This window comes from Neophocaena asiaeorientalis, unplaced genomic scaffold (assembly GCF_003031525.2).
Source record: "Neophocaena asiaeorientalis asiaeorientalis breed wild unplaced genomic scaffold, Neophocaena_asiaeorientalis_V1.1 scaffold7, whole genome shotgun sequence".
In the NCBI taxonomy this organism is placed as follows: Eukaryota; Metazoa; Chordata; class Mammalia; order Artiodactyla; family Phocoenidae; genus Neophocaena; species Neophocaena asiaeorientalis.
Genome location: NW_020185337.1, coordinates 2998284 through 3024743, shown reverse-complemented (window position 1 = coordinate 3024743; position 26460 = coordinate 2998284). Strand labels below are relative to the sequence as shown.

Below are 26460 nucleotides of genomic sequence, written 5' to 3'. Positions count from 1 at the left end.
AAAAAAAAAAAAAAATTAGGTAATAGCTTATTAAGTGTTTAGGCAGTGCTGAATCTCTGCTCTATCCCTCGGTCGCCAAAACCTACTAAGCCTCAGCTTCCTCATCTATAAAATAGGTTTAACATTAACAGGGCTGTTGGGAGGGTTAACTGAGAAATTACATCAAGTTGTTGGCACCGCCCCTGGCTCACTGGAAACCCTTCTGATTAGTAATAAGGTAAGGCTCAGGATAACAATAGTAGAAGTTGTAACAACAGTAACAACAGTAGTGAGTGGAAGAAAATGTACTTCTGAGGGAAGGAAGAAAATGACCTGGATTCAGTTGTGCAGAAGCATAGAGTTTGAACAATTTTCCCAAGAGTCTATCAAGGTAAACAACTACTGTGCGGACAATTCTGGAATGAGATGAGCTCTATCCAGCACGGTGAGGAAAGAAACGTCTGGATTCCATTGGCAACCCTTCTAACACTACTGACTTCCAGTCTTGGTTTCCTCAACTACATGCTTGTTACGAGCCATTGAAGACACACTGTAACTGGCTTTACTCTTACTACTTTATCTGCACTAAACAATGCCTGAAAAGCCCACAAGTATTAGCACAACTTCCGGTGGCATCTAACATACGACGTTCAGAGAATGAATGGCTCCCTTGCTGGGGACTCGGACTCTACAAAAACAAGGGCAGAGAACAGAGCCAACCTCCAGTTTCACCACTTCCTTACTTTGTGATTTGGGGGGAGGGGATGCTGGAGTCTGGCTGCCTGGATTAGAATCCCAGTCCCACCGTTATGAGCTGTGTAAACGTGGGCAAGTTTCTTAACCTCTCTGTTTTCATCTGTACAATGGGAATACCAACACTATCTTCCTCTCGGGTTGTTATGAAGTTCAAACGGGTTAAATAGCAAGGCGCAGGCACCACGTAAGTGATTGTTAAGGAAAAATCATAAACAATGAGTCAGTGTCACAAAGTCTCCATCCCTGGAGGCCTGAGCACATGAGTGTGTAACTCCAGGTCCCACTTTCTTGTTACGCCACCTACTCCCTTCTGTGACTCAGATCAGCCCTCATCCCGTGGAGCGGCAAGTGGCTGAAAAACAGGAAAGAGTCACACTGTCCCTCTCATACGAATCACCCACCAGGTTCGGTAAAATCCAGGATTTCAATAGGACATTTGGGCTGCCTGCACACATGACGGCCCACAATGTGGCTTCTGACACCAGGAATTTTAGTCAAGTGATCAGTGAGTGCCCATCATGAGAAAAGTCAGGCAGGATTAAAAAAGGGCCAAACTGAAGATACAGAGGAAGACTGCCAAAAATAAACCCACTGAGGGAAGGCACGCTTAGGTGTGGGGAGGGCCCCAGCTAATGGCACTAAAGCCTGAGGGCATGAATGGCAGAAGGCTGGCACTTCCTTGGTAGAAGGTTGCTAAGATGTTTGACAGAAAGCCAATCAGAGCCACCCGGTAATAAGGATGCCTAGTTAACCGGCATCTCCCGGCCCCCTCCTTCTTCAGCAGCACAAACAAAGGTATCACAGGATAAGGAGCCGCCCTTTACAGACAAACCGTATTGTAACTACAGATGCATAACATTATGGGAAAGAGATGGAGGTGGCAGAACAAAGGCCCACGGGAAACCGCAAGATACAACACAAACATTCACCAGCTCCCCTTCGTTTATTCAAGAGAACCTTTGCCATTTTACCACTGAGCTCCTAACACATTCGAAACAATTCAGCCTGGACCCATTTGCAAGTCACTGTTTTCCGAAGTCCACCTCTCATGGTTAAGATGTTTCGGCCCCAATTTTATGAAATTAATAGAATATGGGAGACAGGATAAATTTTTCTGGCCAGTTTCCAAACTAAAAATAGTTGAAATGACTTGTATCTTTTATTTTCAAAAAACCAAGTACAAAAAGATAAAAAGATATTCCCAGCCAACAACTGAGGTGCCAAGTTTCTGTCAACCGCTTGGTTCTAATTTGGAGAATTAGATTTAAATGTGATATCTTGAAAAGTGTAGTTTTCAGAAAGAGAAACGATGTAAGCCCACAGCAGGCAACTTTTAATCAGGCGTCTAATGATGGTACTCCCAGTTCCTAGATGTTCTAGATGAGTCTCGAGACTTTCTAATTCAAACTGGAGAACATCAAGATGCTTCTTTTAATTCTCCTGTCATGTGGCTCCACGAGGGAAAACATGGGGCTCAATGACCATGACTCACCCAGGCCTCCAGTTCATGTTAACCTTGGCCTATAGTGAATGCCTCAGACCCATCCCGAACCACCAGGCCCTTTTCATGGTCTTGGATAGAAAGTGAGGGAAGAGAGTTGCACTGAAAAACTATAGGTGTACTGAAAAAACAACAAACACAAAAACAGGTACCAAATTTATCTTCCACATCAGTGGTCCTTAGTCCTGGCTGCATTTTAGAATCGTTTGAGGATTTTAAAGAAAACACCAATGTCTAGGGACTTCCCTGGTGGTCCAGTGGTTAAGACTTTCACTGCAGGGGGCACAGGTTCAATCCCCAGTTGGGGAACTAATATCCCGCATGCCACGCAGTGTGGCCAAAAAAAAAAAAGAAAACACCAATGTCTAGGTCTAGGTCCTATCCTAGACCAACTGAATCATAATTTCTGGCAGTGGGGTTGGACCCTGGCATTTAAAAAAAAAAAACAACTCCCCAGGCAAGTCTAATGTCAGTCAAGGTGAGAACTGCTACTGGATAAAGGAGAGAAGGCACAGAAACAGTAGGAATTTAATCTCCTCTCCCCTGCATAGCCCCAGTCACGCGGCTACTGAATCCCTTGCCCTGACATGCGACAGTCTGCATCTGCCTTTTGGCTCTCAAGAAAGATCGATGCAAATATGCAGGGCTGCAGCCCTCAAAGGCCTGCCTCCTAGGCTGAAACTTGGAGCAGAGTTTGCAAAATTATCTTTTCCAACAGCCCAGAAAGCCAGCAGCAGGGACTGTCCCATCCTCTTCCCTGAATCAGTTATGGTGCTAAGCCTGGAAAGCCTTGGTCCTAGGGAACAAGGCTAATCTTGAAGGACGAAGGAATGTTAAGTGTGGGCTCAGGCAGAAGAAGAGTAGACGGTTCAGGGAAGGGGTATGATTTCACAATCACAGACACTAGGAAACCTCAAAACGGGGGTAGGGAGGGAAGGATTTAGAGTCCTTTTAAAAGAAGATTCCAGGGCTTCCCTGGTGGCGCAGTGGTTAAGAATCTGCCTGCCAATGCAGGGGACAAGGGTTCGAGCTCTGCTGGGAAGATCCTACATGCTGTGGAGCAACTAAGCCCGTGCGCCACAACTACTGAGCCTGCGCTCTAGAGCCCGCGCGCCACAACGACTGAAGCCCGTGCACCTGGAGCCTCTGCTCCTCAGCAAGAGAAGCCACCGCGATGAGAAGCCCGCGCACTGCAACAAAGAGTAGCCCCCTCTCGCCGCAACTAGAGAAAGTCTGCACACAGCAACAAAGACCCAACGCAGCCATAAATAAATAAAATAAATTTAAAAAAAATAGTAAGCATCCTTTACACATTTATAAGGTTTAAAAAAAAAAAAAGAGGATTCCACCAGTGATTTTTAATCCAGTGGGAGCAAGAAAGACTCCCCTTAATCACCAAGCAAGAAAGAATCAAGTGTTTTCCATCTCTCTTTTGGAAACAAGAAGGTATGGACACGCTTGAATTTGCCACTGTGCTCCGGTTCTGCAGACTGTGATGTGGCTGGCACAGAGACTCCCAGCCCCCGTGTCCACAAACAGCTGCACCCTAGAGTCCCAGCAGGTGCACACACAGAGTCCAGCTCAAAAATTCACGGCAAGAACAATGGCGCCGTTATGATGCCTAGGGACAAGGCCTGATGCTAACCCGACATCTGATAAGGGAAAGAGCTAGAAACTCAGGCACAGCTCCCCGGGATCTGGCCTTTTGGTCCCGGGATCACAGTCCAGACACAGCCAGGTAGAAAACCACAATGACGGCAGCTATCAATTCTAGAGGCTGACCAACTAGAGAGTGAGTGGAAGAAAAATAAATAAATAATGCCTCCCCACCTCCGGAAAATGTATTCCTTTCCTTTTCCCGTGGGCTGCATTGCCACTGTCACCAAGTTTACATTTACATCCAAATATGCACACACACAAAAAAATTACCAATGCATCTCACTCCCCGGTGACTTTGTAACAGGTTGCTAGGTAACAGTGCACACAAGTCAGGTTTCAGGACCTCTAGTAAGCCACCATAAAATAGCTGCGCGGGCCTTTTGCATAAACAGCGTGCATTTGTTATCTGTTTTCTTATGCCAACTGATCAGTCAGTAAATACTGCGACTGCCAAACCCGTAAACAAGTCCCCGTCAATAGCCGACTGAGAAAACAGATCACAGTATAAGGCCTGGGTGCACAGTTTTTCACCCCAACCTACCGACTGGCTTCTCCTCTTGTGTTTTTCCTGTTTGCAAGCCTGGCTCCCAGAAGCCACAGGCCTTATCTTGTGCTCCCTGAGACTGGGTCTGGGGCTAATTACAGCCTGATGCTGGGCACTCACAGCTGAGCTCCGCAGGAATTGTGTACCATCAAACCTTCCTCCACCCCCCTCACCTTCCTCAGGATTAAAAACTTTCTGGAGTCCTGGAGTAAAGGGAGTACCCTCTTCCTAAGAGTTACTAACCCCATACTGAGTTTCCCCTGTCTGCTAAGTAAGGAAATGTCCCCGTTTGTTTCTAAGCTATGCTAAGTGAATATGCTATTGCATTCCTTGGGAAAGTGCTAGAAGAGCCCAGAAAAGGAGCCCCTTTTGCTCTGACATTGGTGGGAAGAACCAGAAGATCTCAGAAGAAGAGCCAGAGATCTCCCAGAAGTGAAAACTAAAGGATCAGCGGCGAAAGGAAAACCAGAAGCCTGAATTTCCCCCACATTTTCAAAAACGTTTAAATACAAAAAGCAGAGTCTCAAAGATCACACGTCCCCCTAGGTTGGGATACAAGAGGAGAAGACAAGGGAAGACCGTTCTCCACTGCCATGGTTGAATTCCTGACACCGGATCATTTCCGGTGTAGGACGAGCTCACTCATCTTGCAGGGTGGGATGCCTCCCTGTAACATTTCCATCTCAGTTCTTTCTGCCGTGCCTCATTTCCATCCCCTGCCTTTCCTCATTTCTCCCAACCAGCGCTGTGCACTCCTGAGGGGCAAAGACCTGGGGTGATGGGGACATTCCAGAAGACCTGACTGAAGTGTCACTGAGCAAAGGGACTTCAGAGTGAAGCAGAACCTCGAATTCACCTGGCGATGACATTTAGTGAAATGCAACTCACAGTCCATTTAAAGGAAGGTGGTGACCAATTATTCTCCATTTAAAAGGGTATTGTCAATCTCCAAAGAGCTGAAATGGCATTTGGAAATCATCCTGGGGACTGCCATCTTCACTGAAAGACAGAACCAATTCTCAGCCGACCTTTCCCCACCCTCCACATCTCTTTTAAAATTTAAAATCAGACATTAAAAAATATAATGAGTAGCAGCACAGACCCACAACATGTTTTCTCATTCCAAAACGTCAGGAAAAACAGCGCTCCCTCAGCATCTCTACACCCGCTCATTCAACTCCACAACTTAAGGAATTGAGGGGAAAAAAAAGAAAAAAACTAAAAGAAACATCATGCATAATTTGATGGTGAAGGTGATATCAATTAGTAATAAGTTTTGAAAACATACTCCATCTTTTTTCTAAAAGGCACTGGGGCAGTTGCAAAAGAATGTTTAAAAAAATTTTTTTTTTCTAATTACACTTTACATGAGGTACCTGGAGTACTTATGTTCATAGAGACAGAAAATAGAATAATGGTTACCAGGGGCAGAGGGGAGGGTGGAATGGGGAATTCTTGGTTAATGGGTACAAGGTTTCAGTTTGGGAGGATGAAAAAGTTCCAGAGATGGATGGTGGTGATGATTACACAACAATGTGAATGTACTTAATGCCAAAGAACTGTATACTTAAAAATGGTTAAAATGATACATTTCATGTTAGGTATATTTTACCACAATAAAAGAACTTTCCATTAGAAAAAACAAAATTTAAAGATAATTTTATCAGTTGCTCAAATTTTAAAACTCTATAATTCCTAATAGTAGTCTCTCTGTACATGTCCTTTAAAAATCTTTTAAATCAAGGCAATAAAGAACTTGAATAACACAAAGCAAGATGACCCATACAAGCACTTTAAAGAACCCAACGGAGAGACAAGTTAAAATGACTCAAGGTCACACAAAGAACTGTCACCAACCTGGCTCACGCTGTGGCCTGTCCCCCACAACAAGAACTCATAAAGGGGGAAAACCAGAAAGAAATCAACAATCCCTGTTGTTTTTAGACCCAAACCACAGCCATGCCTACTTCCAAAGGACTGCAAAAAACAAGTCTCAAGGAGAAAATGTATGAGCGTGCAGACGACTGGAATCTCAAGCGATCTTGAAATCACTTAGTCCTACCAGCTCATTTTCTAGATGAGAATACTGGTAGAGGCATAGAGAAGAGAGAGAGAGAGAGAGGACAACCCTCTTCAAGTACCTGACAGCTTCATGAGAAAATCAGACGCCATCTTAACCGAGATGTCCTGGCTGAACAACGCGGACGCACTGTTGGCTGCATACTCGGAGGGCTCTCTCAGCTTCGTGTGGTTGGCCGGCCTGTCGGTAGCATTCAGAGTAAAGGAGGTTGGCAGGCCATTATCTTCCTTGGGCTCCTCCTTCACCAGCAAAGGCGAGACGCCAGCCCCACCCTGGCTAGTCCTCTCTGGAGTGCTGGACGTCATCATGGTCCCCACTAGCTCTGTCCCTCCTCCTTCCCTTTGCTGCCCCAGGCAGGCACTGTCACTGAGGTGGGGAGATCCCTTGACATCGGGGTCTGGGATCTCCTCCTTCACCTTGGCTTCTGTCCTCAGGAAGTGCTGATGGCAACGCATGTGGAGTTTCAGGCTGAAGTGACGGGAGGAAGTGAAAGGGCAGAGCTGGCACTGAAAGGTCTCTCCCCGGTCCTGGTGCTGATGAACCTGGCGGAGAAGCAAGAAGAGTGAGCTAGCCACTGTGTGCTGATGCAAAACGCCCTGCTGTACATCCGTGCTACTCAGCAACGATTTCCGCACGGTACAAAGGGCCGGCCCAGGGAATCTCATCGCTAGAGGAGCACTTCATTACGTGCTTCAGGTCGTGAGGGCCATCCCTAAACATAAAGCAGGTCCACGCAGGTTAAGAATCCATTAGTAAAGCCATACTCACGACTGAGGATGCTGTCTGCCAATGGAGGCCGTCTGGGGGAGAATCCTCCTAATATGCTAGTCATCCCATCTCGGTTGATGTCTTCAGAGAAAACATTATAAACCCAGCACAATTTGAACTTACATACTTACTAGTTGGGGGTCAACAGAGGTAACCTGTCAAGTAATATAAATACCCTGCAGGGACCCAATTATTACCACCCAGAGAATTAGTTACGTTTTGCAAACATGATTTCCATTTTCAAAAATGCTTCTCTAGGTAATTAAGAATGTGGAAAATAATGCCTCCAGGGTATTCCCATTTCATAGACAGAGAAACTGAGACCCCAAAGCACGTGGCTAGAGCAAAATGACATATAAAGGAAGCAGAGGGGGACGAAAACCAGGGGCTGATGCCCACCAAGCTGTCTCAGAAAGATGGAACCAGTGTTTCCAAACGTGGTTCTGTCTGCAATGAAAGAATGCAGACTTTTAAACACAGTTCCAGCCTTGCCTGCACAGTACCTGTAAAAATGGCTAGGAACCTTTTTCTTACTTCCTGCCACAATCAAATTTAGTGCTTGAAAAAGTGAGGAAATCATTGCATTGGCCCGAGCGAGGCTTGGAGCTGGCAGGTGCTCATAAGCTTGTAACTTCCCCATTCATCTCTGCCAATGTACTTCAGGGCTGACCTGCTCCACCCTGCTATTTCAGGACTGGCCCTCCCTTGAGTAGAAACTGCCAATGGTGGAGATTTGGGCCAAGAGATTTGGGGAGTTGTGTGATTTTGGACAAACGAGTGGTTGGAATTCAAAACCCAAGTCAAACCGACCTCTCATCTTTGAGAGGTGATCTAGGCAGGATTTGAATCCAGGTCTAAGGAAGGTTAAAGGTTAAAGATTCCTTAATCCACTGGGCCACCTGGCCCCTCTACGCGGGCTTCCTTTCCAAGAGTGCAAGTTTTACTACAGCCGTTTATGCGTTCTGAGTACAATCCAAAAGCATTATTCACCAGCCAAAACATACTTTTAAATAATGTTGAGTGACCAACGAAAGCAAAGAAATTAAAAGTTAATGGTGAGATCCTGTCGCTACAGCACCCCACTGTGGCTTTTTGAAAAAAACAACAGAAGAGATTCTGGGTCCCCCAAAGCCTGAATTTCTCCACAGAGATAACCGTATACACTTAAATTCAGTTACAGCAAAGCCTTGCTCATTAAAAGGCTTCCCCTCTGCAACCTCGGGAGGGGCTGGAATGGGGGGGGACACACACTCTTTGTCACCAGCTGTTAACCGTCTCTGTTCTTTCGCAACAAAGGGACTTCGCTCTGGAGTGGAGCAGTTCATTTACTTTCTCACTCACAGAATCGGGAAGCTTCCCCACCCTCTCCTCCAACCAGTTCACACAGGAGCAAGCACCTTGGGGGGGCCTCAGGTCACAGCCCCAGGGGACCCTGACAGGTGCCAGCCACAGCTCGCCCCGGAACCAGGTGGCAAAGGTCATGAGGCTGAAAGCTTCCAGCGTCCCTGGGAGCAGTGCGGTGGGGCAGATTCCATTTCAGGAGTGTCCTGACATCTATTGCCCCGGGAGAGGACAGGAGCTAATCCAAGAACAGAAGCTCCGGAAGCAGCTTCTGGAAAAAGGAAAAGGACAGAGCCCATGTTCTAAAATCAAACAGGGAGCCCTGGATTCAAAAGCGTCTGTGCCCAAGTCCTGTATGCGGTTCCTCTTCCACCCGATACTGGCCTGGCTGTATTTAGTGGCAGAAAAATGAGTGACCGTTGAAAAGAAAAACAGTGGATGAAGTGTTGACGGTCACACTTAGAATTTTATTAGAGCTAGACCTTCCCGGAGGGGCGAGAGCTCGCATTTGGCCTTGGAGGGAAGGCTCTCCCCTGCTCTCCCGACAGAAAGGGATCATCTGTACTCTCTTTAGCCCGACATCGGCTTAAAAACCCCTCTTGGTCGGCTACTGTCGAGAAACACTTGACTAAAGCGTGTCATTCTTTCCAGGTCCCATAGAGACCTGCTTTCTGCAGGTCATCCTTCACAGAGAGAGTATGTCACCACCCCAAGAGGTGGGAAGTATAAGGACTGTTGCATCACTGGGTCTACCTCCTGGTAGCAGCTGGACAAACACGAGGACACTTCGGGAAATATCTCCACCTCACTGAGGGGACAAGGCAGGCTGCGAGGGGGCTTACCTAGGAGTCAGCTCCTTAGCTGGCAGGCCTGAGACTAGAAAAAGTCGGCGCCCTGACCCTTGCCTATTTCTTGCCGTTTCTTCACCCGTGTTCCCGATCTCAGCCCTCCACACCTTCTCTGTTCAATTTTAGCTTATGAATTCCGCATTTAATTCCTGTACGCTCGCTCATCCAGGAAAGTTGTAAAAGACTTAATGGAAATCTAAGATAACCCCGAGGAAGCTGGAGGCATTTACAAGCTCCTTCCGCAGCAAGCCATAAAAACATTTGCGTGATATATGGAGGAGGAAAGGCAGGCTTTCAGAAAATTGTACAGTGCCTGAACCCAGTAAGTACTGTAGTTGTTGAACAAATAAAGTAGAATCCCGTTCTTCCTTAAGTAGCTTTATGTAATCAATACAGAAGATTAGGATGATAATGGTTATTTCTGCGTGATGGGATTAAGGGCCAGTTTCAGATTCTTTTTATCAGTATTTTCTAAATTCTCAACACGAAAGCTATGTCATGAAGAGAGAAAAGCAATAAAATTTAGAGTAATTCTTTCATGCCATGTCATCGACTTATTTCTAAGTGTAAATATATATTCAGATGGCTTTCGGATAATAATTACTACAGTAGCTGTATTTATTGAGTGTTTCTCCACGCTGGGCATCATATTAAGTGCTTTATATCCGTTATCTCATTTAACCCTTATAACAAGCCCGTGAGCTAGATCGTATGATTAGTATCTCCACGAGCGGAAACGGAGCCTTGCAGAGGTTAAATGATTCACCCAAAGCTCCGCAGCTACTGAAAGTCATGGAACCGAGATTCTAACTGAGGTGTTTTTTTTTTTTACCACGCAGTTTGAGATCTTAATCTATAGGCTATACTGCCCCTACTTCTGAGGTAGGACTTGTTTTAGAAAATCTATCCATCTTGTAGCCTCTGGTGCACGGAGCAAAGAATATGTATTCCTAAGGCCACAGCTATTATGTTTCTCTGTAGACTATGTTTTCAAAATCTACCAAAATGAAAGTATGTCTCATCAAAATTAAATCATGAATTCTTTGATCAAAGCAAAAAACACGGGCCCATAAGTGAGGTGGAGAACAGAAAAGAAAGCGGACACCATCTGATGAAATTAAACTTGCATAAGCCCCTCTCACACTCCCCTCCTCAAAAGCTCAACAGGTTAGGACACCATGAGTTTGAATAAAGTAGTCATTTCACACCACTGCTTTATTGTACTGGTTATTGATTTGTTCTGAAAGCATTCTAAGACCCCACGACCCACAGAGCCCTGGCTGCTCTCATCTGCAACGCTGTCATGGCTGACGGTCTGTATCATCAAGGCACCCAACTCATCTCCCTGTAGTTTCAGGGTCAGTAGTTCTTGCTATTGAAAACCCAGCTTTTTTTTTTTTTTTTTCCCATGGGTTTATAAATAGGTTGTTTTAAGTGACCCTGAGCTGAAAACAGGCTTACAAGGTGTCAGGCCAGATGCAAGTTTTCTGCTCACTGAAGCTTTAAATTTGCCAGAACTGATTTCTAAACACAGAGTAGGACACGGTAACAAAAACAAATTTTAGTTTTAAAGGCATTTCTTTGGAAGGCTCATCCTGCTAATGAAATCCACTTTGCAGGTGTAAAATAAATGATTTTACGCTGGGAAGAGTTGACAGAGGATGAGAGGGATGCAAGTAAAACACTGAGTCAGCTCAGTAAAATTCAACCAACCAGAACCCCTGGTTAAATGGATTCTGAAAATGAAGGGCCTGCTACTCCCTGGAGACAAAGGCAAATGGTAGAAAACAAATTATATCATGGCTTTAATTTATTTTTTTAATTTTCCAAGCAATTTCCTAAAGTCGGTAGAGGTTCTGTCTGATCATACATTTTTAGATCCACAATTCTAAACAGTGATTACTGATCTATTCAGAAGGATAAGACTGCAACATTTTGAAAAAAGCAAATACCTCAATTATGTACACATGCTCTACTTCTTACGGCAAGAAAGTAAACACTTTATAAGTAATGTCAACAGTGAGACGATATTGCAAACATCAGTGAAAATGATGGTTATTATTATTAAGGTGTTCAACAATAGCTATTGAAATGAAATAACCACCATTGAACACTTCTGTGTCAGATACTTTGCTAATACCTCCTTAAATATTAATGATATCCCTTCCAGATGAACATAATCATTCCCATTTAACAGATGAGAAAATTAAGTCTAAAGACTCATTTGCTCACCACTTAGCTAGTAAGTTATACAATAAGATTTAAAGGCAAGCCTGTCAAATTCAGAAGCCATGCTTTTTTGATCTCTTGGGTTTCCTCTTTGCATTCCTTAGCATTAATAGGGTCTGCTAAAAAGACTGCTAGATGACTAGGTTTCCCCCCAGCTCACATAAGAGTGACACATAGTCTAGTCAATTCCCTATATGCTCATTACAGGCGCAAGCCCCCCAGTTGCTCCTAATAGGACACCGAAAACAATGTCTTTAGATGTTTGCTAAGTGTGATCCCGGGAATTATGATGGCTCAAACACTGTCAGCCTCAAGGGGACTCAGTCTTGTCAGGAGTGGCCCTCAAGCCTCCCACAGGGTGAAAGTTAAAGCCCAGGTGTCTTTCAGTGTCCTCACGGTCCCTGTAAGATGTCTCTGGGTGTGTAAGCTGGATGGCAAAGCAACAGCAGAAGAGGGCATTCCTTCCAGGAAGGGGGGCAGGTCCAGTAATCCTTCCTGAACCCGTCTTTCCCTGCTTCTTGCTCTTCCCCAGCTTTTCCTCCTAGTGCCCCAAAATGCATCACCATGCAAGGCCAGTTAGGCTGTTGCTTCCCAATAGGAAAGGATGGTTCTACACTACGTTTGGATACTGAAGCTGCTCTCTGCTTTAAGTTCTGGGTTGTCGGATGGACTTGAAGACGCTTATAATGAAATCCTTTACAAGATCCTTTTCAATGTGCTTCATTTGCATTGCAATCTACCTTTCAACACGAAGCTCTGGGCATGGATTTGTGCAAGGGCCCGGGCTGCGCCTGCCTCTCCGTGAGGCCCATCCGCAGGTGGCTTACCTTCATGTGGGATTTGAGATTGTCCTTGCGAGCACACCGGAATGGACAGAGCGGACACTGATGGCTTTTTAAACCCGTGTGAATCACCATGTGCCGCTTCCAGTAACTCTTCCTTTTTATAACCAAACCACATATGGGGCACTGGAAAGGTTTTCCGCTTTCCTCTTCTGAAGCTTGGAAGAAGGAGAAAGACAGGAAAATTAAGGAAAACAAACAGGCACATTGCATCCAGTGCTAATTCACATGCATTGCTCTATAAAGAACACTAACAAGGAACTGGGGGGCTTGAGGGGGCTTTTTGTTTGGTTTTGGGGTATTTTTGGTTTGGGTTTTTTGGGTTTTGGGGTTCTGTGGGGTTTGGGGGGGTTGTTTGTTTTTGCTTCGTTTTGTTTTGTTTTTTGCCATTCCAAGACTTTATATCCATGAGGAAGCTTTATTACTGCTTTTCTTCAGGTAGAAACCCACGTTCATCTCAATACTTCCATCTGGGTTCCATTTTTTAGAATCCGATCAACCTGCCTGGGGAAAGCCCTGCTTCCAGAGGCCATCCCACACTTCGGAGCGCATCTGTCCCAGCTCAGCCCAGAGAAGACTGGCTTCAGAGACCTTGTTTTCTGAAGGAAACTGCCAGACTCAAGTTCACATCTGAATTCCTGAACTTGGAAAAGGGTAAGAAATAAAGACAAGTCAAATGGGACGGAGAACGACACCACAGTGAAAACCAAACAGCCGTCATAAACCTCACAAGCCCAGCTCCAGTGGAGACAAATTTCAGGCTCCCACTGCTGACTTGTTTAGTTTCGGCTTCAGCAGATGCTGCTCCCAATTTGGCCATCAGGGGGTCTTAAGGTCAGGGGTTGTCACCCTCTTGTTTCTGTCCCTCGGGTGGCCACTGCCCCCCTCTGCACAGAGGCTGGGCCCCACTACTCACTTTGGGAAGAGCTACAACCGGGCAGCTGCCAATGCTTCCATTTTTTAGGAAATCCAACAAACCAACTACTTCCTCCAAGGAAAGCTGAGGTCACTCTCTCCTCCACCAGCCCCCAAGGGGAGGGTGTCTATTGTGACACTGTGTTGCTACACAGCTAGTCTATCAACTTATACTGCTCAGGGCCACAGTAGTCTCTGCGATTTAGGGATATAGGAAAATGAGTAGAGTTAAGGACTCAGACTGTCTGTTCTTAATCATGAGGAATCAGGAACATTTCCAAACTGATTAAATAAGTTGTAATACGCCCATGAAATAAAACATGAGAAGCCATTTTTTAAAATGAACTAGATCTATAGATGCCAATATAGAAACACATCCAAGATATTACACTTAGTGGATAAAGCAAGAATTGAAACTATGTATCTAGGGAGATTCTATTTTTATTTTCTAAAAAATGGGAATCAATTGCTTCTCAGACCATTAGGTGAAAGGTTGGTAGGGGACTTTCTAAAGGATGAATCAAGCTGACAACACCTAAAACCATTCATCTCAACAGCACTAAAAATGGGACAGACATTGTGTGCCCTCTGATAATCCATCTACGAAATAGTCCTACAAAATATTTAATCAAGCTTCTACATAACTAGTAAATTTACTGGAAATACAGGTTGTTTTTTAGAAATGTTAAACACACCAAGAGGGATGGAATCAGACAAATTCAGAATGTGGGACATTCTGTAGGACAGATGACCCAGTTTCTTCAACAAGTAACTGGCATTTTAAGAAGGGAAGAGGTTATAGATGAAAAGACACTTAAGAGACATATAAAGTAAATGCAAGGTGTGACGCTTATTTTGCTCCTGATTTGAACAAAGCATTATAAAAAGACACTTTTGAGATAATTAAGAAAATACTGATTATAACCCGGGTGTTCCATAATATCATGTAGCAATCGTTGATCCTCTGAAATGTTGTAATAGTTATCGAGGCTATTTGTTTTTAAAGTCCTTATATATATGTAAATATTTACAAGCAAATGAATATGAGGTCTGGGATTTGCTTTTAAATACTTGAGCACAAAAAGAAAAAAAAAGAGGGGAATAAGAAGAATGGGATGAATAAATGAAACGAAAAATATGATACCTTATTTTTAAAAAATATTTTATTTGTATGAGAATTGTCTAGAAGCGTACCCAGGAAAACATTAAGCAGTTCATTTTAAAGGACTGTGGATTAAAGGGAAGGGGTCATGGCGGGAAACTTTTGTTTTCATTGTATATTCGTCTGTACCATTTGAATTTTTTAATATACACATTACTTTCATAATTTTAAAAGGAAATATTCCCAAGTGTAAACTTTAAAAGAATCATATAATGTATTCATGGAGTCAACTGAATCTCCACAGGCAAAGAGCCACTTAAAATGGATGGAATCAGAAGAGTTCTGGAATAAAGTCGGGGCACTCCCAAGATGCCGTTTTTACAGGTGTAGGCAATATTGGTTAGCTCAACCAAGCACCTGGAGAGAGAATCCTCTACCTGAAAAGATACCCTTCAAGTCTGGAAATTCTCCTTGTGATGTGTTCCATCACAAGTATTTCCAAATTTTGATTGGGGGATGGGGTGGGGACTGAGGATTTCCTTTTACTTTAGGGAAAACACACTTTGCAGAGGTCTATAAACACGCTTTTTATAAACCCACACGAGCTTTCCTGCTGTGTCTCGTTGTTGGTTGCCTCTGCTGACCTCTCCTGACCTATCCCTAATTCGGCCTCTCATTTTCTATCCTGCATTGTCATTCCCTCCACTCTGATATCCTGATCACAAAGATGACATGTTGAACAACAGATTTGAGAGAAAAGACTGAATCAGGCCCCTAGGTGAGATTAGTGTCATAAGCCAGAGGGGGGGAAAATGATGATGATGTCTACTTGGGGTTGTAAGAACATCAAAGTAGGCTTCCACTAATTCCCATCTTCAGGAAGTATTTCCTACCGTCTAAACCCTAAGTGGCCTAATTTTACACGATTGTCTGGGAGAGGAGAGAAAAACTGAGATGTCCTCCACTGACCTGAGATTTCCTTGTACATCATAGGAAGGCCATCAAAGGCCATTTACTGACAAGAGGAACACTGCTGGCTTCCCCCAGACAACTTGCTTTGCCTAACGTGATCTATAGGCTTCCTATTTTTTCTGATGCCCTCCCAGCCCCTACCCTAATCACCTATTCGACATAGCAAATGGATCACAGACTACATACACTACATTGAACCCTGCATATTCATATTTCATATAAATATATTTTATTTGGGAGCTATGCTTCCTGAGCTTTAATTAACATCAAAATATATATGCATCGTGCACAAATTAGGGTGTCCTTGGATTGACTGGGAAAAAAGAATTCAAATACTCATACTGAAGAGAAACTAACAGCAAGATATGTAGTCAAATAGCTACACTACTGTAACTATTTGCCATTTTTAACTGATCGCTGCAGGAAAGGAAGACAGAAGCCAATGATAAAAGTAACCAGAATACAAAGATCGAGTTTAAAAATTGGCCAGTAACTTCCCCTGGTAATATTTGCATTTTTATTTATTAAAAAAATTCATATTTTAGTAGGATGCCCTCCACACGTATACGATGTTGTTAACTACTTTAGAGAAAGGCGAAGTAAGGATGGACTCTATTTTGTATGCCAAAATATTTTCAAGGAACTAATAATAGCTGTAAATTTCACTCAAATTTCGAGCCTAAGGAAATAGGACCACTTCCTCAGAATGAACCACACATTCTCGAGGCAACAGGATTGAAGTGTTCATAATTTTACCTAGTTTACAACTGTCCGATGAACAACTTCCCCCAGATACACCACTAGTTAGTACCACTGCAAACAAAACTAAATTCCACCAAATGCTACTAGACCTGGTGGGATGGATAGCTGCTAATTTGCTCCCTTGTTATATCCTAAGTGGTAAGATAATTTGCAAGTGGGTTGTTTCCGCAAACAGACCTTTCCGTACACATCGAAGGAGTTTAAGACGCCAGGTGGCCCTGGGTGTGTTTAATCCCTGCACCATCCGTCCCCACTCTAGGCCCACTAACCTACTAGTGCGTATCTCCGTAGGATGAGCCATCATCCTCCTTCCTAGCAATATACATGGATTTAGCATCTTTCCATGGAATTTCTTGGGCGTGTCTCTCAACTCCTATTTCAGGGAAACAAAACCTATGTTGGCAATGGATGTCACTGGGTCTTTCTGCTGTTACTGACATCAAGATAATCGATGTATATTTTAACAACTGGTAAGCATTCAGTAAAACTAAGAGAGAAGTCTGATATCTTGAAGCAGTCTAAGTTTAAATCACTGGGGAAATATAAGTGAGATCGGTGACAGACAGTTCTGAATCTTGATTAAAAAGTGAATTTTCTAAGGAAGTCCCTCTATGCCGTCATCCCCAGATTACGGCTCTAATAACGATGGACCTAAGGGGAGTATCAGAAGAGGTGACCTGACTTTCTGGACTTTCTCTGCTTTTGCAATAATGTTAATAACATCTCATAAACAGGAATAAAAACAGCAGCCAGGAAACCGTATCTATTGACCCAGGAAATATTCTTAGCTCTCAGCTATATGAGACCAGCTTGCTTCTAAGCATATTTAAATTTTACTCAGGAAAATAAGATGCTTTGGAGACACTCTCTCGGAAACCCGCCTAGCGATTTCTTTTAACGAGGAGCCTGGCATCCTGGGAATCTTGTCGGGCTTCTACAAGAAACTTTGTCTTTAAAATAAAAACCATTTATTTTGTTCTGAGCTGCAACAGAACAGTAGCTTCAAAGAGAATTGAGTCAATGTGTGACATTTATCTTTAGAGCAAATGGACATGATCTTCTCTCTATCGTGTCCCCTTTCAGAGGAGCAGTGTCACATGTGCCGGGGCGCAGGGTCACATGAAAGAAACCTCCTCCTCCAGTGTCACCTCTCCTTGAAGGGGGAAAGGCTACCGAGTGGTGGACTCTTTAAGGAATTAAATACACCATGACCTGGCAACAACCAAATCCTGTTCAAAAAAGACAAATAAGGGCAGACCTAAAAGACACTTTCTTTTTTTCATGGTTTGGACTTCCCTTGACCTAAAGAAGGTCAAAGAAATGCTAGTGTCTAAATGACTCAAGACAGGACTGGCTTTTCTAGCACATCTCCCTTTGTAACTCCAGAATCAACTTTATATGCCCTTTCTGCAACATTTTGAGAAACAGCTTTAAAATGTAAAGCCCCACTTGAAACCGGAATGGTGTGTAACTTATTTCTGTGGATTTAAAAAATTTTTTTGGTTATTATTTGTTTATTTAAGTAGTAGGCAACAGAAACCTTTTCCCTGCTGTGAGAAGTCGGTCCACCTACCTATTTTGAATTAAACTAAGATTTCTTTCTAAAGTAAAGGAAAAAAATAATCACGAGAACTGTTTAGAAGCATGGGTGACAGCTCTCACTGCATTCCCATAATGCTTTTTAGGTAAAGTCAAGTCACATCTAAATCCAGCCCCCAGGTCGCCCTGAAACCAACAGTACCGTGTGGAGAAAGGGAGAGGAGGGGGCAGACAGAGAAGACCCACCTTCCCTTCCACTCCTCAGATTCAAAAACCAGTGATTCAAGTGACGCCAGCCAAATTATCTCTCCATGGTACAAAGTAAATAACAAAATCAGATATTCTATCAACTTCTTAATCCATAATCCAGTTAGGATGCTAGGAGGTGATGACATTCACTTTAAGTGAAAAGTGCACAGCGGCACCCCCTCTCCTATTTCCAGTCCATGCAATAAGGAACAGAACTTGTCCACCAACCTAAATGTCCATCAACTGATGAATGGATAAAGAAGATGTGGTGTATATATATATATATATACATATATATATATGTATATATATATATACACACACACACACATACATACATACATACATACACACACACACACACACACACACACACACACACACGTACACAATGGAATATTACTCAGCCATTAAACAGAATGAAATAATGCCATTGGCAGCAACATGGGTGGACCTAGAGATTATCATACTAGGTAAAGAAAGTCAGACAGAAAGACAAATATCACGTGATATCGCTTATATGTGGAATCTAACTTATTTACAAAACAAATAGACTCACAGACATAGAAAACAAACTTACGGTTACCAAAGGGGAAAGGAATGGAAGGATTAATTAGGAGTAAAGGATTTACAGATACATATCACTATACATAAAATAGATAAACGACAGGGATTTACTGTATAGCACAGGGAACTATATTCAACATCTTGTAATAACCTATAATGGAAAAGAATCTGAAGCTGTACACCTGAAACTAACACAATATTGTAAAGCAACTATGGTTTAATAAATAAAAGTTTTAAAGAAACATAACTTGAATTTAGGATGAGCCCACATGGACACACAGGGGATCGTTTCAAGAGCCCTCGTGTTTCTCTTTGCAGCGATCTTTTCTCTTGTGTGAGTTTTACCAAATGAATGTTTTGTTTTGTTTTGTTTTTTAATACAATCACTCAGTCAATGGAGCCGCTTTGCCAAGTCTAGGACTGTGAACAGAGGCATGTGGAAAACAGGGGATACAGGTCCCTGTCCATCAGCAAAAAGGGTGGCAGAGCCCCATTCTGAGAAGCTCTTTTCCCTCCTCTTTCAGTTGGAACATGTTCATTGATTCAAATATTAAGTGTTTCAGCAACAGAATAAATTCAGTAAAGAAAAAAGAAAAAATCAATTTCGTATAGATCTTCATATTCAATTCCACTGAGAAGCCTGTGGAGGTATGGGCATGGATTAAGTGCATTTAAACCAAAAAGGGAGCACATCTCATCCCTAGAGTGTAGATCCTCCAACGAAACAGGCAAACAGTCTATCGCCCACCCTGGAAGCTCATGACCTTTCTCCCATCTTCACGTGCATCTAGTCACTTGAGTGAAAAGATCACACTTCATAACTATTGCTGGTTACACCCAAGACACTTGAAAATGACAAAGCCATTAGAGTCTGCCGTCAGGAGACAGTTTTATCAGTTCCCTCTTTCCAAGCCTTTAGCCAACTAAAGTTTATTACTAAATTTGTGTAAGCTTTTCCTAGTAACTAATGTCAAGGTGAATTTACAGGAGAAACGTCATTAATACAGTTATTTAACAACCAGATGGAGAATACTTATAAAGTGACATTTTACACAGATGGCCATACCTCTCTTTCTGCTGCTACCCCTAAATGAAATTTCTGTAAACCAGGAGTGATCTATTCCCTTGCAGAATTACCCCACTCCCTCTGCTTGTCCCCCTTTTCCTAATTTTAGCCATTTTTCTCTTTATTTCCCCAGATGGCGAGTGAGAAGTGAAGAGTAGGGAAACTCAGAATTGATCAACATTCCAGGATTTTACTGACACTTCAGAAACCCTGGACTGAGCAGTTTGGATCACTTAAAGAGTCATAAAAGTTCCACATATCCATTTGCCTAGTTCTGTTCTGCTGTTTACACAAGTTTTCCAGTAATTATAATGAGTGCATATAGCTCAGTCAGCAATTTAAATGGAAATTTGTCATAAACGCATCAAACTGATGTTAGCTGTGATTGTTCAGTCAATTATTTGCCATTCTAAGCTCCTGTCATCAACATGGCTGCAAATAATCAAAAGTTGGCTAGACGCACACAATGGCAGCGTTTCTACCGATGAGGACACACATGGCCCACTTCCTGTTCCAGTCTGGCAGGATATCCTCAAGAGACATCCGAAACTCCGTATATCCATCTCTGGGGCCCTGTACTTACCATGGGCATAATTTAGAAACAAAGCAGTACAAGAAATGATGTTTCCACTGTGAGGACTCAAGTGACTAAGTTTCTCCCCCAGATGAATAACTGTGAATGTCAAGGCTCTATAAAACGGCCACTTCTCCTTTGGAAAGACCGTCTCCACAAGAAAAACCCATGATTCACATTTTCCACATGCACATTCCTTCAGAATCTGATTGGACTGGAATAAAATAAAGCATTTGCACGAAATGCTTTGATTACATCTGAATGACAATACTCTTTAGAGTTCTTGTGTGACAAGATATTATGGAAGAACACGATAAGTAAAGGCTTACGTTCCACGAAAAATTAATATAAATACTAACATGAAAGTATACAGTGTGGTAAAATAGGGCAGAATAGCTACTGATGATACAAAAGTCCATTTGTCATGGAGGCAGTAGGACGGTAAGCTCTCTCTTGTCAACTGTTTCAAAAGCAAAGAGTTTTTCTTCTCCCCTCTGTTCAGGGATGCCATGCGCTCCATGACAAAGGTGCTTTGATCTTCCCCTATTAAATATATCTTGTGTGGACCTAGCCTGAGCTTGGTAAGAAAAAAAAAAAAATCATTTCTATGCAACGGAGGAGTACCGTATGTCTCTAAGATTATTCATTACCTTTCAAAACTAAAGCTATTGGTGAAGTTTTTTGTGTCACACATACATGAAAGAACCCCCTAGGCTGCTTACTTAAAGTATTCCTGCTTTTTTCTTCCTGCCTCAGATCCGATGGGGAACCCAAGTGAAGAAGTCAATGAATTAGACGTTGCAACTGACAGGTAAAAACAAAAAAGAACTACAAGATGATGGAAACGAAAGCATCCATACCTGAGTTGGAGGGTTTAGACACTCTGCCCTTAGGAACTGGGAGTAACAATAATTCCAAGGATTGTGGCGGAGGTGGCGGCGGGGTCACTTTGTCTTGCTTCTTCTCTGAAGGCGGTGGCGGGAGAGGGTCCTCAGGCACCAGTGATGATTTCTCAGCCAGAAGGGTCCCGGCAGCCCTTGCTGCGACCTCTTTCAGAAGGGCCGCCGAGGAGGTCATGGAAGCCAGGGAAAGGAAAGAGCTGGCCGGGGGCGGGTGTTCCTGGCCAGGAGTCAAGCTTCTCTCGCTGACTTTCTTGGATAAAGCTGCCAAGGTGGAGCTGGCAGACTGGGAGCTGAAAGGGGAGGAAAAGGACTCAAATCGCATGGTCTCCTCCGTCCTGGTCAGCGATTTGTCCTGCAGGACAGCATTGGCTGCAGCTTTCAGTTTGAGGATGGCTGAATCCGGGGACAAGCCGCAGGTGGTGGTTGAGTTTGGCAACCACTTACCTTGATTCCATATGAAACGGTTACTTGGAGTGTATTGGTCATTCTGTTCCTGCTTCTCTGCCAACTTCCTGGCCAGCACGCTGAGCTGTTGGGCATGGTGGGACGGTGGGGAAAAGGAGAGATTCGAGCCGACGTTGACAGGGGACTCCACCCTGCCGTTGGCCGTGGCCGTGGCATCGAGTTTGAGGGACCCGGCCTCTAGCAGCCGCCTCAAGTTGCTGCTCAAGGGCTTGGTGGAGCCCGCGGGATCGTCATCACACAAAGAAGACACGCCGGGGGAGAGGTGATCCGGACACTGCAGTGGGTCTCGCAGGACCTCACCGTCAAGTGCCACCAGCTCCAACGTGTGACTGCTGGGGGTCCCGCTTCCCAAGGAGGTGTCGGGGGAAGTGGACTGCTCCTGGATCCGGTCCTCCAGGGACAGCTTATAGTTCTCCTGGACTTCTCCATAGGATGCTTCCGACGGCGTCTCTGAAGAGTTCCCATACCAGTGTTCTCCTTCACTGAGTTCTCCCTCCGCCTCGTCCTGCCTACTAATATCTGGGGGAATTAAGAAGATCAGGTTTACTCCCAAAGCGAGCAACAAGCAAGCCTGAAGACACTCACACGGAGTCGTGGACATGCTTCCTCTGCCCTTCCACCCACGAACCACACGAAAGACAGACACAACTTTAGAGCACGTCAGGTGCTGGGTCAGACCGTCTCGGCCTGAGCCTGAAAGGATGCTGAACAGGCCAAGGTAAAAACACACCCACCTTCTACATGTGTTCATCGTTCTCATAATTATTCCAGATAAAGTGAAATGGAAAAGGAGGAAAGAGAAAAATGGATCTGGTAAAGAAGAAACCGCTACTTTCAATGATGGGGGAAATGGGAAGAAGCTTGTACCCTGGTGAAAAATCCCAGCATGACATCTTTAGGATTGCATGGGAATGAAAGAGGCAGACTGGCAGAAGGAGAAACACAGTGTGATGAGACCCAAGGCAGTGGGAAGCCGCTTCTCCACTGTCTAACTACGAGTCACTTAGCTGGCTTGATACAGTAAAATGCAATTAACTTTAAGTTGATCAAATCATGTAAATAAAAACCTGCCTATTCGCTATTATACCAACTTCACATAGTTGTCCTGAAGCCTCCATCATAATAAACGTGTGACCATGTTTTGAAAACAGTCAAGTACCATATAAAGATGAGATCTCATTAGCAAACACTATTCACATTCCTCATTTCTTAAAAGGGACAACCTCTCCCTGATTTCTTAAAGGGACAACGCATGCTGCTTGTTTGAGATTCCAACCCCCGACTCGCCTGCCCTCTCAACATGGGCAGTGATTAGTAATTTGTTCCCTCACTCCACCCAGAGTCCCCTTTCGTTATTTTTCTATCCATTGGTTTATCTGTCCACCCTTACTGCTCTCACTGGCCCCCAGCACCGGTTACTTGGGACTCTTTGCCGTTCCAGGAGCACAGGTGGGCTCTGCCACTTTTCTGCCTTTGCTCAAAATATGCCTTTGATCTGGAATGTCTTTCCCCAGAAAACCGGACGGTCCAACTCTGCCCATCCTCCAACAGCCAGCTCAAAGGATTCTTCCTCATGATTCTGCCTAGAACTCTCAGTCAGAATTAGTCTCTCTTTCTCATTCATTCACTCAGTCATTCAACAAATAATGAGGGAGTGCCTGCTGCATGTCAGGCGTTGTTCTAGATTGTTCTAGACTGAACAACGTTGAACTAAACAAAGATCCTGCCTTCTTGGAGCTTACATTCCAGTGGAGAAAGACAGATGTTAAACAAAATGAATAAATGAGTAAATCAGTAAGCCAGAGGGTGATAAGTGTTATGGGAAAAGATACAGAGCAGAACAAGGAGGGTTGGAGGTAAGGGGTAGGAGGTGAATTGTCATGTTAAATAAGGTAGTTGGGGTGAGGCTTCACTGAGGCGGTGGTGACATTTGAGCAAAGACTTGAAAGACGCCAACAGCTGGTCAGGCAGCCATCTCTGGGAGAGGGACCCAGGCAGAGGGGGTCACTGTAAACGCCCTGATGTGGGAACTTGCCTGGTATGTGCATGGACCAGCAAGGAAGCCTGTGTGGGGAGAGTGGAGTGAGTGAGTGAGTGTCAGAGCAGTAGGACAGAAAGATAATGAGAGAGAGAGAGAGTGTAAGTTATAAAGGAGGGAGGCCATGCCTATCAGTAGGACATTGTAAACAACTGAAAGGTCTTTTGCATCTGCTGCAACTGGGAACCACTGGAGGGGGAGGGGCAGGGCAGTGACATGCTGTGACTCAGGTTTTCAAAGGTTTGTTCTGGACGCATGTGGAAGAGAGAGCGCAGGTACAAGGTGGGAACAGGGAGGCCAGCTCAAGGTGATCGCAGGTGGGGAGAAGTAGCCGGATTCTGTGCATAGTTTGAATGCAGACCCAACACTCCCAATTTTAAAATATTGGTGTTATATTACTCTAAATGAACTGTCTGCTACGGACCTATCTTCTAAAAAATTAAGTGGTGGTGTTCCTTGAAGGCGAGGATTTTCTTATTATGTACAGATTCCACATATGCCTAGCACAATGCCTGGTCCCTAGCAGAGTTCTGTGAAGGTTTAGGGATCGAGGCAAAATGCCCCACTGTGCCAAGCTTTGCTGTATAACATGCTGTTTCCTTTCCCAATAGAAATAGCCGCAAGTAGTAATGCACGAGCTACAAGCTAATACACTGATCTTCCCCTGCTCTTTAGAGGAGAAATGTCACAAATGACAAATTCTCTTTCACTACGTTAAAGTTCTGCAACTCCTTCCTGAGATTCCTTATTAAGTTATCAAGAAGATATAAAATATCAAATGGAATTTGCTGGAAAAAAGCAGACAAAATTGAGTTTTCTCTGTTAAGAACAGTCCGGCTCCTTGTGATTTGCCACATTTCCTTCTTCCCACTTGATTTCAACATTTTTCATCTTTCCTGAAAGCGGCGGGACACAGAACGACCCATCTCCCCCAACAGCTTCTGGAAGGGATGCTTTTACCAAACAACAGTCAACATCCATTTCAACAATAGGGCTAATTTTACGTTCCTTTGGCAAAGCCCCTGTCTTGATTTCCGATTAAATACCTCATCCTGCAGAAAAATCACATGGGAGAGATCTTATAAATAGTAAGAGAACTAAAAGATTTAAAAATCACTCCAGTAAGAATCGTTGAAGATCTTGTTCAAGGATCTCTCCTTTGATCTTTATTAACACTCACTAAATGAACTAACAGGAAAATGTATGTTTCAAAAGGAAATACTTGTAGATTACGTTTTTGTCAAACTAGAGTAGCTGGAGGTAGTCAAGATTGGTCTAGAACTTTGTAGTATGAGGCAATTAACAAGGTCATAAAATCGGGGTTTTGAGAAACACAAAGAATTACAACCACATCCGTGTCCAGTCTTGTCATTTTACTCAGACTATTAAATACTGTAAAGGTTACCTGGTTGCATCAAAGGCACACAACTAACCCACTGCTAACACTGGAACCCAAAACCCAAATCTCTCAACACCCAGCCCAAGGCTCCTTTTCAAAGCCCCTAGCAGATGCCCTCTGAATAGCAACTTCTAGAAAGCTCTGAGCAGCTGTCTTCCCACCCCCAGCCAGCTATCCTTCCACCCTCTGGAAACAGAAATCAGCAAAAGAATTCTCAGTGATAAGGACTGTATTTACTCTTTATTTTAAGATAAACCATTAAGACGTAAATATCCATTATTCCTATACTCTGATCTCTCCATTCCCTCTCTGCCTCTTTGTTGCTGTCCTCAAATATTGATTTCAAATGCCTGAAGAATTCAACACATCTATTGGAAAAGCCCCAAAGGCAAAGTTTAATTTCCTGCCCCCTCCAGACCCTAAGTGAGTAAGAATACTCCCCCTCCAAATGTGCTGAAGCCCTGAGTGGGTCAAAAACTAAAGAATTCAGGCTCTAATCCCATCAAGCAGTGATAAGGAGATCCAAACGTTCAAGAGTGTTAAAAAAAACAAGGACTTACTGTATAGCACAGGGAACTCTGCTCAATGTTATGTGGCAGCCTGGATGGGAGGGGAGTTTGGGGGAAAATGGATACATGTATATGTATGGCTGAGTCGCTTTGCTGTGTACCTGAAACTATCACAGCATTGTTAATCAGCTATACTCCAATATAAAATAAAAAGTAAAAAAAAAAAAAAAGAGTGATACAAACAGTTGATATCCACTTTTAAAGCAACTTCCTCAACCTCACCAGAACACAGCCCAGAAAAAGCAAACAATCAAACAAAGCATTTCTTAAACAGACCAATTTATGTCCTTTAAAACCCCGGGATATTTCTTAACCATCCATTTCTCCCTGCTTTGCAGACACGCTCACTGAGATACATACACCCTCTTGTGCACTGCAAGGAAACTACCTAAAGAATATTTTTAAACTCGTAATATTCTATTAATCACGTTTCCAAAAATGCTGCTCCTGAAATCGAGGTTATTCAAGTAATAAACCAGCAAACAATTGTGAGGCATGACCTAGAAGGAGCCAGACCAGAGACCCGAGGAGAAACATCTCCGAAATTATTCTGTCGTCACCTGAGTTCAAGCAAAAGGTGGGAGATGCACGCAGAGAAATGAATGCAAGAGAATTTGGGACCTGCAGAGGTTTAGAGAAAAATCCTGACAGGCTTCGATAAATAGGCTTTCAGTTCATAAAACGGCGGCAACAAGGATTTTTCTCCCACAAATATTAATTTTGTTTCCCTTCTTCTGGGCTGTTGTTCTATTTTCACATTCAGTTTCATTCTCCCTGGTCCAGTTGCGGGGACC

At 43.6% G+C, this 26460-nt stretch overlaps 1 protein-coding gene across 3 annotated transcripts in view; it reads right to left on the bottom strand.

The window, feature by feature from the left end:
* Positions 1-26460, bottom strand: part of ZNF827 (zinc finger protein 827) — a 170854-nt gene that overhangs the window by 114072 nt on the left and 30322 nt on the right. For 2 of the 3 annotated variants that reach the window (XM_024736182.1, XM_024736181.1), the window contains exons 1-3: positions 21154-22420; positions 12533-12705; positions 6581-7061 (exon numbers count right to left, since the gene is read on the bottom strand). In XM_024736182.1, the coding sequence (XP_024591950.1) occupies positions 6581-7061; positions 12533-12705; positions 21154-22420 (1921 nt within the window). Of the gene's footprint in view, positions 1-6580; positions 7062-12532; positions 12706-21153; positions 22421-26460 lie in introns of those variants that run through there. The other variant, XM_024736183.1, reaches the window with a different exon arrangement.